Below are 14,019 nucleotides of genomic sequence, written 5' to 3'. Positions count from 1 at the left end.
AGCCCCTGCTCGCCGCAACTAGAGAAAGCCCGCACGCAGCAACGAAGACCCAACACAGCCAAAAATAAATAAATACATAAATAAATTAATTAATTCAAAAAAAAATGCTTTGCTGAGGGACTTCCCTGGCCGTCTGGTAGTTAGGACTTGGCTCTTTCACTGCGGTGGCCTGGGTCAGGGAACTAAGATCCCACAAGACACAGGGCACAGCCAAAAACAAAAAAACACAAAAAAAACACAAACGCGGTGTCAGTAGATGGGCTGCACGAGGGTGAACGGACCAAAGTTTGGTTTGGTAACGCAATGTCCATCGAATGGTAAGTAAATAAAATGTGGCATGTCCATACAACGGAATATTACTCTCAATAAAAAGGAATGAAGTGCTGATACACAGAAGTTCCTTGAGGGCAGGGTTTCTGTTTGCTTTGTTCACTGATGACCAGTGCCTGGCATATAATAGTTGCTCAATAAGCATATGGTAAATGAACAATATAAATTACCTTATTAAACAATTTATTTTTAAAAGATTTTATTACATTTTGAAAAATGGCCATATTGACAGTCATAAAAAAGGCCCATGAGAACACTTCAAGTAGGAATACAAAAATAATCTATATTAACAAGTTTGCTATTCATGCACACTGCACCATCACTAACCTCACTGTAAGTTTTGGAACCTGTGTATTGTTGGAGCTTCTGATGCAAGACTCAAAGGAGATTATGGCAGTACTGAAGGAAAAAAATAATCTGGCCGACATCAACTGTAAAACCTCAGCTACGGGCTTCTATTTTAAAAAGACAAAAGGTTTTCCCAATATTTACAGCTTTGAAACGGTAACCTCTAACTGCAGGCTGCCGGCTGCCACAGGTGTGCACAGGTGCAGAGAGTTCATAAGAAACTTGAGGGTCAGCCCCCCAACCCCCACATACACAGGTAATAGTCGTGGCTCTTAATTCAGCTCTACTAAGTGCGCAAGGGCAGGTCTTACTTCTATAAGAGGGAAAAAAGTCTCCAAACAAGGTAGGTAGTTGATCGGGATCCTTATGATTCATTCATTTCTTTTCTTTTAAAAGTAAATTTTCAGCACGCAACTTTTCTGACTCCTGGTCAGTAATTTTTAAGAAAAGGAAAAGAAAAAGAATTAAGGCTCTAGTTCTTGCAGGAAGAGTTATTCTTGGCATTCATTAAGTTTAAATTTCAAACTACGACTATAATTTTCCGTTTGTAAACTACTTTAACAGTAAACAAGAATCTCATGTGTATGATAACTGACTGAATTATGCTTACAATAGCAATGGCTGAATTTTTTTTTTTTTAATTCAGGAGGTTCCCTGAAGAAAGCAGTTACGTGATTCAATAATTAAATTAAATTTTAACTAAATCATCATTTAAAAACCAGAATGAGTTTATGCGGCACAATTTTCAGGAGTTTACCTCAGCAAGCCTGATGTTTTCCTTCTTCAGCCGCACTACGTACTGTATCTTCTGATGTAGGTTTTGGTGACCTACCAACTTCCCATTTTCCTCGGCGAGACACTCCACCTGCTTCCTTAACATTTCCATCTCCTGCAGGTAAATCAATCCAGGGAAGGGAAAATGAGCTGCTTTTAATTTTTCTTTTAAAGTAACATTATTTCATGCCTTCCAAGAGCACAGGGAGGGAGAGACAGAGCCCAGGTTCCCAGCTTTCGTGACCACACATCTTTGCGTGCACTGGAGCAGCTGTAAACCACAGGATGCCCAATCACAGCCAGGAGACTTATGCTGATCGGCTCTGTTAATAAAGACCAACACACAAATGCACCTGGCATGTTCTCTCCTTTTCTTCATACAATTCTTCCAGCTTTGATCTTAGTTGTTCCTTTTCTTGGAACGCTTTGGACTCCAACATTCTGACTCGTTCAACTTCCTCAGTCATTGTAAGGTAGTCGGTCTCTTTGTTCTGAAGGGCACTCTGGAGCTGTTCTAGGCTGTAACAGTAACTATCGTGTTATGGTCTCCCAAAGGGACGTAATTATAAAACAGTACTCAAAACAGACACTTGTCACCCAAGCCCAGAATTTTTATTTGAAAGTATCACTAATATTCACCCCTCCCCTTTCTGACAGCACAGGAAGATAGCAAGAGTTGCAGATACACTTTTTTTATGGTTGTTTTACCCAAAACTTTCATTTTGGAAAGCTCCACAAACCGTTTTTTACACAACAAAAATTTAGAATGGAAACTTTTAGATCTAGCCCTCAGAGCAAACTGTTACTTAAGTATTATTATAGTCTGCATGGTTTATTCAGTGCCCCATATCTTAGAGTAATCATTTCTGGTTTCAAAAACTGGTTCTCAGATGGTGGGACACTAGTCATTTCTTCAAGGATGTGCTATTTAGAATTTATACACTTTATGCAACTATCAATTGAAAATAAACATTAAAAAGAAGGGTTACCCATGGATGGACCTAGCGATTGTCATACTGAGTAAAGTTAAGTCAGACAGAAAAAGACAAATATCATATGGCATCGCTTATATGCAGAATCTAAAAAAAAAAATGATACAAATGAACTTATTTACAAAACAGAAACAGACTCATAGACTTATATTATGAATTTATGGTTACCAGGGGGTAAGAGAGGTGGGGAGGGATAGTTAGGGAGTTTGGGATTGACATGTACACACTGCTATATTTAAAACAGTGTTGGATAACCAACAAGGACCTACTGTATAGCACAGGGAACTCTGCTCAATACTATGTAACAACCTAAATGGGAAAAGAATTTGAAAAAGAATAGATACATGTATATGTATAACTTAATCACTTTGCTGTACACCTGAAACTAAGACAACATTGTTAATCAGCTATACTCCAATATAAAATGTTAAAAAAACAAATAAAATAGTGTTCAAAAGGGAAAAAAAAAAGCGTTACCAAACAATTATATAGAATTTCACAAAACTAACTGAATCCTATAAGCTTCCCAAAGAAACAAATGCTTTTTATTTATTTTACAATGAATATGGAATAGAAAGCTGATGATTTAAGTGATGTAATACACAGAATTAAAAATACCACTTAAGGCCAACAATTTCTAGGGCGGTGTTTTCAGATTACATTCCGTGGAACCTCAGGAGGACAGTGTGGGAGTGAGGGCACTGATGTTCTCCCAATTCATCTGGAGCTGTTCTGCATTTGTCTTATGTATTTTGCTTTCATTTCATGAAAAGACTTTGTGGCATGGCAGACACTGCAGCTGCCTACTCAACAGCCAATCCCTTGCTTTTTATAAAAACTCAGTTTATTCAGAGGACAAGAAAGGGAGAGGAGAAGCACACCCAGTTCCCAAAGATTAGTAAATAATAACTGGTCTGAGCTAAAACCATGGTTATCTCTACCCCACTGCCAGATACTAGTTTTCTCAGCTTGCCCTGTAGGCATGCTAATTCTGGATAAGGAGACACAATGAATCTTGAGGGTTCCTGGGAGTTTTTTTCCCTGACAAAAGAACGTCCTTTTGAACCCACAACACTGCAAGCTGTGATCTTCCTGTTTATGTTGTTTGGAGCTGCAGCAGCATTGGCGGCAGCAGCCAATAGGTCACAAGCAAGAGTACCAAAAGCAGAAGAATGGGAAGGGTCTGGGTCAGTAATGGCATCACTGAGTCAATGCACCTCCAGACCTCTTGTTATGTGAAATTAAACATCTGCCTACACCACTGTTGGCTTGGTATTCAGTTCTTTGTAGCTTTTTAAAAGCATCGTCATATACACGTGTGGATAACGCAATGTTTAAAATTGCTGCCGTAGGCTGGGACTGATAAAACCATGTGTGCCATTTTCTGGAGGCTGCTTCACTTGCCACAGTGTGGGCTCCTGTAGTCCCAGGGACACTGTAGCACTGGTTACTAGATCATGAAATAAATTACATATCAGCTTGGATAGCTTTTATTCTTTTTGCTAGAAGGTCTCAAATGGGTATTATCTATACTTCTGGTGGATTCTCATAGATCCTGTAAGTGATCCAGATTTCTGTCCTAGCCCTACAGCTAACTGGCAAGGAACCAGTCCCCGAACTGCTCAAATGCAGATGAAAGTGTTGAACAAAGTTCTGTTCCACACCTATACTCTATTAAGTATATGAGTCTATGACGCAAATGACTCAATAACTGAGTAACAAACCTTTCAAAAGTTGGGTGGTCTTTGTCAGCTGATCATTAAAAAGATTTTTTTTTTTTTTTTTTTGGCCGCACCATGCAGCATGTGGGATCTTAGTTCCCTAACCAGGGTTCGAACCCATGTCCCCTGCAGTGGAAGCGCAGAGTCTTAACCACTGGACCACCAGGGAAGTCCCTAAAAAGAATTTTTGATGACATATCACTATGTAACTTCTGGCATATTAACTTGGATGGAGTTCAAATAATTGAAGGACAACATTCTAACAAAACTCCTTCCATTGTATGTGAATAAGATTTCTCAGCCTTTATATCTATAAAAACAAAAAAGTAGGAACAGAATTGATAGTGAATACTGTCTGATTCCAGAATTAAGTGCAACAGAATGAGCCAATTAAAGAAAAAGCATTAAGATAAAATGCATTGAGAGATGCATTTCCAATAAAATTTTACTTGTATAATAATTATTCATAAAAATTTACAATAAATTCAGGATACTTTAATATTGTAATGAAAACTCAATCCAGAAAAAATATAACACTTAGAGCCATATGAATATAATAAATTTTTACAAATTACTTGTAGTTTGCATACATATTTTCATTGCTGAGTTATACGATAGGGCAGTCAACAAAATATTTTCCAAACAATATATTAAATTAGGATATAATTCTGCATGGGTATAGAATGGAAACTTAATTTCAAAGGAAAAAGGAACAATGTAAAATTTTAGACTAACGAATTTCTTCAAGTATTTTTTAAATGGGTAGAAAGTAACAAATCAGTTGGATAACTTTTAAAAGAACACCACAAAAGCTTTATTTCTAAATGTCACTATTTCACTGCAAAGTAAAGGAGCTGTTACAGTGGAGGATTACTGGACTGAATGTCAATATTATGACATAGTATGAGTGTGTTTCATGTTTGGTAATTGCAATCATTGTTGCTTTTGTTGTGGTCATCCATGTACAATGCTTGGTCTCAGTCTATTTATCTCTTGTAAAAATAAAATACAGTGTGTGTGTGTGGAAAAAAAAAAAAAGATTCATAGGTGGGACAAGAGGATTATGTAAGAGTCAACATATAGATATAGAATGAATAAAGAAAAACGAGAAAGGGACTTCCCTGGCAAAAAAAAATAAAATAAGATAAAGTTTCAGTTATGCAAGATGAGTAAGTTCTAGAGATCTGCTACACAAAATTGTGCCTATAGTTATCAATACTGTATTGTATACTTAAAGATCTGTTAAGAAGGTAGATCTCATGTTAAGTGTTCTTACTACAATAGAAATAAAATAAAATTAAATTAAATTAAAAAAAAAAATAAATGTCACTATTTTCAGTATGTCAAAACTTCTATCCTTTGCAATAATTTAAACTTACAATGAAAAATTTTAGACATAGTCAACTCCAAAAATGTGCAAGAGGGTATATGGTGTTTCAAAATTCTTTTAGGAGGTAAAACAAGTGAAAATGTTTGAGAATCGCTGTTCCTGATGAGATCTATTCTTTTCAGAGAGTACAATATCTTTCTAACGTTTTATCACTTTGTTAATACCAACCAGTTTACTTATTTTGAACTTGATAGAAAATACAGTGTATCTTGTTTATCAAAGAATGAGGCAGTTTATAAGATTACATAAATTAAAATACAAGAACTATATGAATAAAATAAAATCATGTCCATGGAAAACATATAAAGAGACACAAGGTCAAGACCAGAAGAATTCATAGTATTGATCTATGGGTCTGAGAGGGCCTCAAGGTTTTAAAGCAGAGGAAGCCAGAAGCGAGCAGGAAACCTGGTCAGTTATATAGTTCTCATTGTCCATGAGGAGAAAACCCATCAATTCCCCCAGGGAAGCTAAGGTTTTCCTGGCACTTATTTCTTTAAGTTTTTTTTTTGGAATGGCTTCATATGAGGAACCCCTTTAGCAAGTGGTATTTAAGAAAAGAATTTTGTAAATATCTATTATGTTCACATACTACTGCAGAAAGGAAAGAATTTACTTACCTTGTGGATATTATAAGCATTTCTTCCTTTAGAGGAATACTGGTTGGTATTAATAAATGATCAACAAGAACTCGAATTCAAAAGAGTGTACTTACTCTGCTTTCATTTTTAGCATTTCTTCAACCAATTTATTCTATAAGAAGATTAAAGAAAGAGAAAGAAAAAATGACTTAAGTTCTTAACACTGCTAAATAAAAGACTGAAAGTAATCAGTCCGCTCTCCCTAATGGTAATATAACCAATTAAAGCAAATTCCCTTGCAATACATGCATCTCAATGTTCATAATGGCACTATTTACAACAGCCAAGACATGGAAGCAACCTAAATGTCTATCAACAGATGAATGGATAAAGAAGATGTGGTACATATGGACAATGGAGTATTACTCAGCCATAAAAAAGAATTAAATAATGTCATTTGCAGCAACATGGATGGACCTAGAGATTATCATGTTAAGTGAAGTAAGTCAGAGAAATATCATATGGTATCACTTACAGGTAGAATCTAAAAATAGATACAAATGAGCTTATTTACGAAACAGAAACAGACTCACAGACATAGAAAACAAACTTACAGTTACCAAAGGGGAAAGGGGGAGAGGGATAAATTTGGAGTTTGGGATTAGCAGATACAAACTACTATACGTAAAGTAGATAAACAACAAGGTCCTACTGTATAGTACAGGGAATTATATTCAATATCCTATAATAAAACATAATGGAAAAGAATATGAAAAAGAATACACATGTAGGTATAACAATCACTTTGCTGTACATCAGAAACTAACACAATATTGTAAATCAACTATACCTCAATTTAAAAAAAAAAAGGGACATCCTTTTCTACAATCCCAGCTACACACACATAAAGGGGGTACCTATTTACAACCATTCATGTCTTGTGCCCTTTAAGGCCTCAAACAGGCACTCGATAATTGCTTCTAAATGGAGAATTCTGTGTGAACAGTAGGCTTACTGTCTAGGCATGAAGACTAATTCACTCTTAATTCTCAGCTATAGCTAAATACTGATGGTAAATATCAAACTTAACAGGAATACAAAAAAGACAAAATTTCAATAATAAAATGGTTTCTAAAGTATATAACCATAAATGCTAACTGTAAAAGCATTTTTCACACAAGAAAAAAACAACTATTATGTAAAAAAAACAAATCATACTTTAGCAAGTCTTTCTTTGATTTCTTCTTGTTCATTCTTCAGCTGCTGCGTGTCTGAATGATTCTGTTCACTGCGTAGATTAGGAAGGGAGGATGGGAAAAGTGTCAAATATATTCAAGTATCGATTTCGTATCTATTACATGCAGCAATGCCAAGATGTGCAAAGAAGAGCTAATTCTATGGTGATTAGGTCAAGTTAGCACAGTCAATAAGCGTGATCAACACATGAGGATGAAATAAGGTACCTCCCCAGAATTCGGGATTCCTTCCATACAAAAGTGAGATGAGCAAAGCTGGGAAATCTAATTACAGGGTTTGGTTGAGAATAAAGTATTAACTTAGAGCGGTACCATCTGAAGATCATATGTGAACAAAATGGGGCTGAAAGGACAGTCCAGGTGCCTGGCATGAATGTGATTGGCTGGGTTGGGATGGTGGGGGAAACACAGGACACACATGGGGGCGGGGAGGGCCCCTCACGCTGGCCTGTCCCATGGAGCCTCTTTGCTTTGGGTTTCAGGTCTGGGACTGCTGTAGCACTTTTTAGTTATTATTTTTGGCCGCGATACGCGGCGTGCAGAATCTTAGTTCCCCAACCAGGGATCAAACCCGTGCCCCCGGCCACCAGGGAATTCCCTGCATTGGATATCATAGTCAGCTGGCAATTTTCTGATGCCACTCGGGCTTCCCATACATGCTGACACCAAGAAGGGGATTCTCTGAGCACCAGACATAAATCCCGTCATGGAAAAGAAACACTCCTCTGTACAAAGAAAATTACATTCTGGACTATACATCAGTATCATGTGAATTTGATTAATGTGAGGCCACCTCTGTGAGCCTGACCAGGTTGGATAATAAATTGAGTTTCTGTGGGCAGCCCCTGGATCAGGAGACCACCCCCCCTAGCAGAACCTGCCTGAACGCCACTGGCTTCTCTAGAAATCTCTCTCACTGGTGAGTAAAGGATCATTCCTTGAAGGAAAACAGAAGCTACATTAGTTTCTTCCACTTAATGAATCTGACAGCCTAGATTAAAATGGTAGTGAGGAAAACACCCCAAATCATTAGGGTAGATGTGTTTTCTGTTGTCTAATCCGGGGCGGGGGGGGGGGTAACTTTTTCTGTCAAGAACCAGACATAGGTTTTGGGAGCCATAAGGTCTCCGGCACAGCTATGCAACTGGGCTGCTGTAATGCAAAGGCAGCCACTGTGATATTTATATGAAAGAACCGGACTGCTCCAATGAAACTTCAGTTACCAAACAGTCTGACCCCTGGGCTATAATTTTCTTCTACTCTAATCTTTCATGCAGAAGGTTCTATATGGCTCCTCACAAATGGGACACAAGGCTATGAAATAAAGTATTTTAAATTGTGGTTTTTATAAATGATCCGGTAACGTTCTAAGTTCCATGCTCAAACTAACTCTTGATAAAAGACAGTACACCAGGTACAATGCTTTTCTTTAATATGCCTGGACATGGGGGCGGAGCATATGGAAACTAGGCGAGCAGCCTGTGGACTACCTGCAGCAAAATCACCCAGAAGGGGAAGAGAAACCCCTACACAAGGAGCTTAATAAAATGAGCACCTCCTACGCTCACTAAACTTGAGAAGAACCATTTAGGGGAATTCCCCAGCAGTCCAGTTGTTAGGAATCTGAGCTTTCACTGCCGAGCGCTCGAGTTCAGTCCATGGTCAGGGAACTAAGATCCCCCTGCACCCCGCCACCCAACAAAGAACCATTTAGGAATAGGTTGTTAGCACAGCCACCATCACCGTCCTCAAACATCCACTGTCTCACTTAGGTTTGGACAGTGCGTGTCAGGGCTGCTTCTGGACAGGGGTGGGGAGCGGCGGGAGTGGGAAGGCGCCTGTTACAGACCTTCTGACAACAGCAGGAAAAGCAGACACCCCTAATCTGGGATGCTGAATTCACAGAGGGCTTCCATCCCAAATACAGACCCCCTTTGACAGACCTCAGCTTCCTGCATAATCTCACAGACCACCCTCATCTCCATCCCTCACTCAGGGGTGGGATCATAAATCTACCGTGTCTACTTAATAGCTACCACTTATTGAGTGACTCCCCTCTCCTAAGCACTGTAGCCAGCACTTTACACACGTTACCTTTGGTCTTTAAAGCACCTTGTATAAGAGCTATCATCTCCCCCAGTTTATTGCTAAGGAAACTGAGGCACTAAGAGGTTTAAAGATGCGTCCAAAGTCACACAACTTTCAAGTGTCAGAGACAGGATATAACCTGGGTGCGGCTGCCCTTGACAATATGCTGTGCCATCAGATACAACTAGAAGACTGAGTTGAGGCCAAAACACACCACACACACACACACACACACACACACACACACACCCAGACCAGATACAACCAGAAGACTGTCTGAGTTGAGGCCAAAACACACCACACACACACACACACACACACACACACACCCAGACCAGATACAACCAGAAGACTGTCTGAGTTGAGGCCAAAACACACCACACACACACACACACACACACACACACACACACCCAGACCAGATACAACCAGAAGACTGTCTGAGTTGAGGCCAAAACACACACCACACACACACACACACACACACACACACACACACACACACCCAGACCAGATACAACCAGAAGACTGTCTGAGTTGAGGCCAAAACACACCATACACACACACACACACACACACACCCAGACCAGATACAACCAGAAGACTGTCTGAGTTGAGGCCAAAACACACCACACACACACACACACACACACACACACACACACCCAGACCAGATACAACCAGAAGACTGTCTGAGTTGAGGCCAAAACACACACCACACACACACACACACACACACACACACACACACACACCCAGACCAGATACAACCAGAAGACTGTCTGAGTTGAGGCCAAAACACACCACACACACACACACACACACACACACCCAGACCAGATACAACCAGAAGACTGTCTGAGTTGAGGCCAAAACACACCACACACACACACACACACACACACACACACACACACACACCCAGACCAGATACAACCAGAAGACTGTCTGAGTTGAGGCCAAAACACACACCACACACACACACACACACACACACACACACACACCCAGACCAGATACAACCAGAAGACTGTCTGAGTTGAGGCCAAAACACACACCACACACACACACACACACACACACACACACACACACACACACCCAGACCAGATACAACCAGAAGACTGTCTGAGTTGAGGCCAAAACACACACCACACACACACACACACACACACACACACACACCCAGACCAGATACAACCAGAAGACTGTCTGAGTTGAGGCCAAAACACACACCACACACACACACACACACCCAGACCAGATACAACCAGAAGACTGTCTGAGTTGAGGCCAAAACACACACCACACACACACACACACACACGGTCTGAGTTGAGGCCAAAACACACCACACACACACACACACACCACACACACACACACACCACACACACACACACACCACACACACACACACACGGTCTGAGTTGAGGCCAAAACACACCCCACACACACACCCAGACCAGATACAACCAGAAGACTGTCTGAGTTGAGGCCAAAACACACCACACACACACACACACACACACACACACACCCAGACCAGATACAACCAGAAGACTGTCTGAGTTGAGGCCAAAACACACACCACACACACACACACACACACACACGGTCTGAGTTGAGGCCAAAACACACCACACACACACACACACCACACACACCACACACACCACACACACACACACACACCCCCACCCCCTACCAGAACGCCCCCCTGTATAGCTTCTCCTAGGAACTTGCCCTTCACCAGAAGCCAAGAAGCAAAACCAAGGAAATTCTCCCTTTTTCTGCAGGCAGAACCTTGAGCCTTGTCTTGTTGACATATTTGCTCCCCGCCTCACCCCTTTCAAATACAAGTAGACAGTTTGGTTCAAGTATTTCACGTGTTTGAAATTCATTTCAATAGCTCTATAGCAATACTAAAGTTAACAGAGTGGGCAAGATGGTGATGACCTTATTCTCCCTCTCTGGTAAAACAACCCCCTCATCAGACCTGACTGAGAAGCAACCCCTGGAGCAGCTCCTGGAGCAGCAAGAAACATCACACACGCTGTGAAACCTCTTCTGACCTCATTCACTCAACTATACCCAGGCAGGCCAAGATTTAGCTCACAGACTGCTCGTGGCTCTTTCTCACCTGTTGTCCTTTTGTCTTTTAATATCATCCAGCTGACCTTGCAGGAGCCAGTTTTTCTCTCTTAACTGCTCGGCTTCCAGGCGTAGGTTTTCCATTTCACACAACTGCTCCTAATAACATCAAACCAGGTCTTTTCAGAAAACACCTTATAGTAGGCATTATTTTGCTCCCCAGGCCATGATGAGACAGGTATTCCTCTTTTAAGCTCCCTTTACACACTGAACACTGCTCTGGGTATCACTGGAGAAAAAGTAGACTATGAGAAGCTCTCAGGGGCTCTGAATGTGATTAATTTTCATACCCTCATTGTCTTAAACATAGTCTCTTATCAATATCACATAATTCGGACTTCCCTGGTGGTCCAGTGGTTAAGACTCTGCACTTCCACTGCAGGGGGCATGGGTTCGAGCCCTGGTTGGGGAACTAGGATCCCATATGCCAGACGGCACAGCCAAAAAAACCCCCAAACAAACCATAATTCATTAAAAATTCCTTTATGAGAAAAGATGAACAAAAGCATCTACTACTTTGGTAAATGTTCTATTTGATTCTATTTATTAGATTCTAATTTTTAAAAATTGAGGTGCCACAGCCTCAAAATACTTAATTGGATTCTGACTTGAAAATCATGAGCATAACCACCGAGAAGAAATAAATACTCGTCTGCAAGGAGTGTCCTTTTTGATTTACTTCTGCTTATCTATTGTTTGATTTCTTTTAACCTGATCCAATTTCTTCCAAGTACCAAGATCATGCCACATTCCTGAGATAGCAGCATACTGAGAGCCGCCCTGAATAAAAAAGCCAGGAATGATCCCCTCTATGAGAAACAAAGCTTAAGAGTGATACTGTCTTCCTATACAGTAGGCTAATTTTGTTCCTAAACAAAAACTCACTGCAGAGCCATGAGGTCACGGACTATCTTCTATGGGGCATTGCATCGTCCCTACACACCCCTCTGCACCCACACTACACCTACCCAGGCACTTCTCCACACACTTCCCACCCCTAACACCACCCTAAATATACTCTCCCACACACAAAAGCCATACCCCCCAAGTACCGGGGTGAAAAACACTAGAAGGAAGTTTAAAGAAATGGCAAACAAGAGAAACAGACAAAAGCAAATCTCTCTAACATATAAAGAATGCTTGTACCTCATTAAGAAAAAGTCCAACAATAGAAAAATGGGTGAAGGATATAGTTCATAGAAACAAAAAACCAAAAGATGCTCAATCTGACTCCTAATAAGAAAAACACAAATTTAAAAATACAATGAGATAATGTGCTTCAGCTATTAACTTGGCAAAAATCTAAAAGCTGGACAGCACTGTCATGAGAGTAGTTAGTGCAGCCTGTATGATATGACACCATCGCATGAAAAACAAATGGGGCAGGGAGACAATGCTTACGCGCCTGGTTATAGATGCGCTGGAAAGCTCTCAGAAGATAAATAAGAAACTAGCTACACCTGGAGCCTACAGGGACAGCAAACTAGGCAGCTTGGAGTCAGGGGTGAGAGGAAGACTTTTCTCCATCTACCCTGGAGTTCTGTCCCTTTTGAATTTTGGATCCTCAGTCACCATGAAAGGTACTGCTTATTTTTTTTTTTTTAAATTTTATAGCTACTTTATTTATTTATTTCTTTATTTTTGGCTGTGTTGGGTCTTCAGTTCGTGTGAGGGCTTTCTCCAGTTACGGCAAGTGGGGGCCACTCTTCATCACGGTGCAGGGACCGCTCTTCATCGCGGTGCGCGGGCCTTTCACTATCGCGGCCCCTCCCGCGAGCGGGGCACAGGCTCCAGACGCGCAGGCTCAGCAGTTGTGGCTCACGGGCCCAGCCACTCCATGGCATGTGGGATCCTCCCAGACCAGGGCTCGAACCCGCGTCCCCCGCACTAGCAGGCAGACCCTCAACCACTGCGCCACCAGGGAAGCCCGGTACTGCTTATTTTGAAACATTAAATTCATTGAAAAAAAATTACCCAGTTACCTTTATTCTGAGAATTTCAGCATTTTTGCCTTCCCTGTCTTCATTTAGCTTTGTTATAAGGTGTTGCAAAGAAATCTTGGAGGCTCTCCCATCTTCTATCTCTTGTTCTTGCGTTTCCAGGAGTTTCGCCAAATGTGTTTGAAAGTGTGGTGGTGTTTTAGGGCTCTAAAATAAAATCAAATTTCATCCAAATACCTGATGAAGTGGTTATAAAGATTTCATTGTAAATATACATGCCAAGCACGTAGAAAATACACAGGCTATGTATATAGCTTGCTATTCTAATTCTTGTCCAAGTAAAACAAATAAAACACTGGTACCTTTTTATCAAAAAAAAGCAGAAAAGCTGTTAGTGAAAATCTTTTTCTGTAAAGACAAAGCTAGTCTTAGCAATTTCCAACTT

The 14,019-nt window shown here is 40.5% G+C and overlaps 1 protein-coding gene across 2 annotated transcripts in view; it reads right to left on the bottom strand.

The window, feature by feature from the left end:
• Positions 1-512: 512 nt before the first annotated feature.
• The window catches only part of KIF15 (kinesin family member 15), a 78,512-nt gene continuing 65,005 nt past the window's right edge, over positions 513-14,019 (bottom strand). For both annotated transcript variants that reach the window (XM_057555447.1, XM_057555448.1), the window contains exons 29-35: positions 13,617-13,781; positions 11,624-11,733; positions 7,355-7,424; positions 6,271-6,308; positions 1,806-1,971; positions 1,436-1,567; positions 513-1,104 (exon numbers count right to left, since the gene is read on the bottom strand). In XM_057555447.1, coding sequence (XP_057411430.1) covers positions 1,054-1,104; positions 1,436-1,567; positions 1,806-1,971; positions 6,271-6,308; positions 7,355-7,424; positions 11,624-11,733; positions 13,617-13,781 — 732 coding nt within the window. In that variant the 3' untranslated portion in view covers positions 513-1,053. The remainder of the gene's footprint in view (positions 1,105-1,435; positions 1,568-1,805; positions 1,972-6,270; positions 6,309-7,354; positions 7,425-11,623; positions 11,734-13,616; positions 13,782-14,019) is intronic.

The sequence above is a fragment of the Balaenoptera acutorostrata genome, chromosome 10, assembly GCF_949987535.1.
Source record: "Balaenoptera acutorostrata chromosome 10, mBalAcu1.1, whole genome shotgun sequence".
Taxonomy (NCBI): domain Eukaryota; kingdom Metazoa; phylum Chordata; class Mammalia; order Artiodactyla; family Balaenopteridae; genus Balaenoptera; species Balaenoptera acutorostrata.
Note: the sequence above shows the minus strand (reverse complement) of the source record. Positions and strands in the feature narration are given on the sequence as shown.